General features: G+C 45.2%; 1 protein-coding gene across 1 annotated transcript; it reads right to left on the reverse strand.

Annotated features, from left to right (window-relative positions):
* Positions 1–684: 684 nt before the first annotated feature.
* On the reverse strand, positions 685–5651 carry LOC115692347 (putative multidrug resistance protein). The gene is made up of 7 exons (XM_056321308.1): positions 5463–5651; positions 5134–5188; positions 4767–4951; positions 4220–4677; positions 3354–3894; positions 1289–3246; positions 685–1194 (listed from the first exon to the last, which is right to left on the reverse strand). The coding sequence occupies exons 1-7, from the start codon at positions 5649–5651 to the stop codon at positions 825–827; spliced, it is 3756 nt and encodes a 1251-aa protein (XP_056177283.1). The 3' UTR covers positions 685–824.
* Between the last annotated feature and the right edge of the window lie 439 nt (positions 5652–6090).

A 6090-nucleotide genomic window follows, 5' to 3' on the forward strand; every position in this document is an offset into this window, starting at 1 on the left:
CCAAATGCTGAAACATTGTATATCTACGTCGAATCAGTCCAAGGCGACCCTTTTATGCGTGGTTGTAAATTGTGATTATCTTGCCTATTTGCGCAGAACATTTTTTGTGGAGTCAATGACGGTCGCGGCCATTACTTGTTGTTTCACATGGCAACAAGCATTCATTACAAATGGAAGATCCTTCATATCAGTTTCACAAGGGCAAGTTCATCATGATGCAGAGCAACAGGTTTGAGAAAAGTTCCGGGCAGAAAACTAGGAAGGAAATTGTAAAACTCCCGGCTGTTTCGTAGTGTCCTTCTAATTTTGTTCATCCGGACATGCATCTGCATAACTTTATAAGAGATCGTGCGCACTAGACCTCAGAAAATAGCTTCAGGACAATGTTAATGCGTGAGAAACAATCAAGCTTGTTCGGTCCTGTTAAGAGGAACTATAGACTACACTACAGAATCTAAACCTAGTAAGCCATACTGATTGTCTAGATTGTGAAATCGACATGAATGCTTGTTAGGGTTTTCTCGGAGAAAAGCTTTTAAAAAAGATGAGAACTTTTCTCGGTAGAATTTAGCTCGATATAAGGCCTTCAGATCCTAATATTTCCTCTTCAGTTCCAAACTTGGACTAGTTAATTATCTCCCCAAGTTATTATGGAAAATTCCAAACTAAACTTCCCATTTTATATACCACTTGATGTCCAAAGTCCCAAGTCTTCAAAACTGACGCTGAAAACTGTTTCACCAAACCACAATCAGAAGTCATGTATGACTATAGGATGATACAATTTTACAGCATCTTATTGCACAATGCTTTTGTTCACTGCACTATGTGGAGTGGTTGCGCTGTGCTTTTATCAGAGAGTAATAAGCCCCTCGATGCCCCATGGCAATTAAATCCCTATGCGAGCCTCGTTCCACGACCCTCCCATCCTTGATCACGGCTATTGAGTCCGAGCCCTGTATCGTGGAGAGCCGGTGAGCCACGATCACGCATGTTCGGCCGACCATCATCTTCTCCAATGATTCCTGTACTAGATTCTCCGAGACGCTGTCGAGGGCGCTCGTTGCCTCATCCAACAGGAGGATTGCCGGGTTTTTTAGTATAGCTCGAGCAAGCGCAATCCTCTGCTTCTGCCCCCCGGATAGCTGAACTCCTCTAACCCCGCAGTATGTGTTGTACCCGTCCTTCATTGAACTGAAATGAGAAAATCAGATTTTCAGAATTCAGAAACCACCACATACAGTCATGCTTTTTGAGTCATACTAGATAGGACAGTGTTCATGTATACCTTATGAATTCATGAGCATTGGCAAGAGCAGCCGCCTTCTTGACATCAACCTCGGTGGCATCTTCGTTGCCATAGAGAATGTTCTCGTGAATACTTCCTGCGAAAAGAGTCGGTTCCTGACTTACTAGAGCTATGTGAGACCTCAGCTCTCTAAGCTTATAGCTCTTGACGTCCTGTCCATCTATTAATACATGTCCACTCAGAGGGTCGTAAAATCTTTCGATCAATCCTATGATGGTGGATTTGCCTGACCCACTCTGCCCAACGAGCGCCACTCTTTCTCCGGCTTTGATTTCAAGGCTTAGACCCCTGAAAATGATCAGCCCAGGCCTAGCTGGATAAGAGAAGCACATGTTCTTCAATTCTATATGGCCTCTAATTGGCCTTCTCATCGTAATTCCTTCAGGGTTTTGCGGCTCGATCTCACTTTCCCGATCTAAGATTGCAAAGACCGATCTGACAGCATCACTGCCTTTGGCCAGATCGGAAGTCATGCTTCCTGCATCCGCAATTTTATGGCCAATGCTAATTAATATGAAGAAAACTTGGAAAACTTGCTTCGAGGTGACCAAACCTTGGATCATTAGCTTCCCGCCATACCAATACGTCAAAGCTATGGCAGCGGTCGTCAGGAATTGGCAACTGAACAAGCCAATGCCCGAAAACCATGATTGCCTGATGCTTTCTTTTCTCGGACCTTTGAGCGTGTCTTGAAAGAGATGGAGGATTCGACGCTGAGAGGAAAAGGCAGTAATAGTCCTGTGGTTAACGGTGGCTTCACTGGCCAGCTGGCATCCCTCAGTCTGCGCTTTTCGAGATCGTTCGGACAATCTCTTCATCAACACACTCCTCGAGTAGAAGGAAGCTATGAGAAGAGGCTGCATAGCGATCATCACAATCGCAACTCGCCAGGAGATCACCAATCCGAGCACAAAAGCCACCGTGGCGCTGACAAAGACGTGCACTAATAAAGACACGCGGTCGGCAACTAGGGAACGTACAAGGTGCGCGTCAGTTGCTAGCCGTGCGCATATTGCTGCGCTCGTGTTCTCATCTAGATCGAACCAACCGATCTCAAAAGTGAGGACTTTCTCTAGCATTTGTTCCCGCACCCTCTTAGTCAAGCGCTCGCCTACGATAGCAAAGTTTTGATGTTGAAGAACGTTGGCTATTAGGCTGAGAACTGCAAGGCCTAAGAAGATGAAGCAATAGATCCTGGTTTGGGACTTGATGGCGGCATTATCTCCCAAGAAGTAAACGGAGACGACGGTTCCTAAACAAAAAGCATGAACCGCCTGAATTGCTCCGAAGCCAGCAGCCCCTAAACATCCTAGTATTGCTTGTCTCCACTCTGGCGCGTTCATCTTGAGCAAACGCCAGTGAGAAGACTGAGGATGACGATGTTTTGCCGAGTCGCTATCATTGAAATCATCCCATGAATCCATTTGGAAGGAGGGTGGCAAACTGATGGAAAACACCGGGCTGTAGACGGAGGCGGGGCTATTTGACCAGCTCGGCCTCACCTTGTTCAGTGTTCGGGGACTTTGGTATGTCATGATCGTACCATGATATGCATTCTGTGTCTGAAAGAATGGACTCGGAGGCGCTTCGTTCTCGCTTGCCACTTCTTGTAGCTGCACCATCTTCCCGTAGATGCCCTCTTCACCATTATTCATATTGATCAGGTCATCATGAGAACCCGACTCTACGACCTTTCCCGATTGAATGACCACTATCAGATCAGCCCTACGGATGGTTGAGAGGCGATGAGCGACAATGATCGTCGTCCTTCCAACCAAAGCTTGGTCCAGGGCTTCCTGTACTATTCTTTCCGATTGCGCATCCAATGCACTCGTGGCTTCGTCTAGTAGAAGGATTTTTGGGTCTCTGATGAGAGCTCTTGCGATTGCAATCCGCTGCTTTTGTCCACCGGACAACTGCACTCCTAATTGTCCAACCTGAAAGCACAAAGAAAAACTCTGGTGAGTCGTTAACATTCCTGGAGTACCTATGTTCTTCAAGACAAAATTTGAGAGGAAATGAGAAGGCAATAGTTTTGTAGTACCTGAGTATCATATCCATCCGGCAATTTGGAAATGAAATCGTGAGCATTCGCAGCCTTAGCGGCCTCTGTGATATCTTCCATTGAGGCCCTTTCTTTGCCAAAAACTATATTTTCCTTGATCGATGTAGCAAAGAGAACAGGCTCTTGATTAACCAGACCCATTTGGGACCTCAACCACTTGAGCTGCAGATTCTTTATGTTGCATCCATCAAGCAGAATGTCTCCACAAATCGGATCATAGAACCGCTCCAGCAAAGAGATGACGGTGGACTTGCCCGAACCGCTGCCCCCAACCAAACCTACCGTCCTGCCAGCTCGTATTCTTAGATGAAATCCATCTAGGACTAGACTATCCGGCCTTGAGGGGTAGCTGAAGTCGACTCCTTTAAATTCTATTTCTCCTCTAAAATTGGCTATACCTTTTCCCTTTTTCTCTTCGGAGTCGATATCTGGAACCTGATCGATCATTTTGAAGATCCGACATGCAGCGTCTATCGCGTCAGTGATAGAAGAGAGATTAGGGAGCACGTTCATGAATGACCTGGGTTTTGCAAGCAACCAGTTGTGACTCGTTAGATTAGAAAAACTGAACTGTTTTCAAAGCATGGATAGATTCATTCATTTGCAAAACCTTTCGCTGTCGCGTAACAAGTCTCTGGCGCAATTAGACGGACATCCATATCTCTTTTGATGCACTAAACATCACTTGAGTGGCATAATTGCTTGCCTTGCACATCGGTCCAATCACATCCTAGTAGTTACTTGAGTTTTACTGCTTTGGTTCTACTACATAAACTTAATTGAATGGCATCGCGAAAAGAATACTAAGCCTGAGAAAATACACAATCAGATGAGAAGAAACTCACAATCCTCCCGTGATGATGCAAATTCCGGCGATGAAAACGGGTCCACCGCTTTCTCCTCTCTCAGTGACGAGAATACTACCGACCCAAGCCTGGAATGCCCAAGCAGCAAAAATCATTCCCATGCTCCCTAACATCAAGCCCTTCACAAAGCCTTGCTTTATACCGAGCTCCAGAGTACTCTGCAGAGCACGGCTGAACCGAACTAGCGTCTGACTCTCCCCGACATAAGAATACATTGTCCGGATTGACGAGATCGCTTGTTCGGCGATACCACCGGCGACGGCATAGGACTCTTTCAGTCCCATCCCCAGGTTCATTAGATGCTTCCCAAATCCAATACCGGGTATTATGAACATGAGAGAAAATGGAAGAGCAGCGAGGGCTAGTCGCCAGGAAAGTTTGAAGGCGACCAAAATTGTGAAAACGAAAGTCGAGAGGTGGACCAGGCTGTTTGGGATCTGCAAAAGAGTTTGGAAGTGAGAGTGAGATTTAATGCTATAAGGAGAAGAGTCAGAGATTGTGCATACAAAATAAAAGTCGGAATTACTTTCTCGGCTATGACATCTTGGATTGAATGTGCATCGGAAGATATGGTCGACACTACTCGAAATGTCGCAGAAGAAGCATCTTGCCTGTCAAAAAAACCGACTTCCTGTCTTAGGATTGATTTCAGGTACTCGACTCGGATGCGAGAAGTTTGTCTCTCTGCGGTCCTTGTCCAACAAATTCCCTCTGCCAAAAAAAGGAAACACGCGCATTGAAACATCCTCTCGATGACAAATCAAATTTGAGTCACCTGTACACTGCCATGATTTCATTAAGCATACACTTTCCTATTTCTAAACACTATGTATTTGGCAAAACCGATTTGAAAATACTTCACTGAGGATTTAAATTTTAGGTTAGTCGCCTACCGATAAAAGCCGATGCACCAACTCCCATTGCGACATAGAGTAGTCTCAGTGCGTGCTGTCCATGTAATAAGGAGCCAAATTGTCAGCAAAAAGCTTGAGTGGTCCATCTAATAAGTAGCTGAATCGCGTATCTGATCACTAATCTCGCGCAAAAATGTCGAAGATATAACTTCTAGCTGCATTAAGGCGATTGCTCTCGGTAACAAATTGACATTTTGCATACTTTACGCGAACCAAAGAATATACTTTATGCGATTAATGCCGTCGTGAAACAACTGCCTTAGAAGTTTGAAGAAAGGAATCAAGCTTGTTTACTCAATGAAACATACCTTATCCACCGTTGCATTCTCGAATGCGTCAGTAGCACTAGCACCTCCATACTTGTTGATGACGTCGCTCAGAACGAGCATTGTCAGCGGCGTCATCAACCCATCTCCTACGCTACCTGCTACTCCAAGCAAAACCAACAACTTGTCGACGCCATCAGTGTATCGGAAGAGACCGCGTTCACGTCCCATCAACTAAAACCCCAGTAAAATCCTCAGGCTCATGTGTTTCGGTTCACCCTTTCGAAGTTTATCACAAGCCAGCTTCCATCCAATACTGCATTAGGATTCTGCATGTTCAATGAATTTATATTGCTTAACTTATGCGACTTGCTAGAGAAACAGCCACCCTGCCTTTGTCTCTCAGTGAACACACTTCTCTTGCGAGACTGGTTCGAATCGGACATCGCGTTGCTGATTTAAGCCGACATCATCTGGATGTTTCTTCGGTTCTTGCAGATGGTGGTTTTGCTTAAGTCCATCGACATAAGTATGTCCTTGTCATTGCACATTGTTTCAGTTCGAGCTTTTAACAATTGAAAAGCTCAGTTCTTGATTTGACCCATTCTGAAGCGAGGGATAATGGACATGCTCAAGGAATAAGAATCTTTGGGAAAGTGCACATAAGGCC

This window comes from Syzygium oleosum, unplaced genomic scaffold (genome assembly GCF_021117445.2).
Source record: "Syzygium oleosum isolate NSW1041296 unplaced genomic scaffold, Sole_v2.1 Sole_v2.01, whole genome shotgun sequence".
NCBI lineage: Eukaryota > Viridiplantae > Streptophyta > Magnoliopsida > Myrtales > Myrtaceae > Syzygium > Syzygium oleosum.

Coding starts and splice junctions, on each gene's coding strand:
- LOC115692347 (XM_056321308.1), bottom strand. CDS start 5,651: ATGGGACGTGAACGCGGTCTCTTCCGATACACTGATGGCGTCGACAAG. Junction 4,952..5,133: donor TGGTGCATCGGCTTTTATCG/GTAGGCGACTAA, acceptor TTTTTTTGGCAG/AGGGAATTTGTTGGACAAGG. Junction 3,247..3,353: donor CGGATGGATATGATACTCAG/GTACTACAAAAC, acceptor TTGTGCTTTCAG/GTTGGACAATTAGGAGTGCA.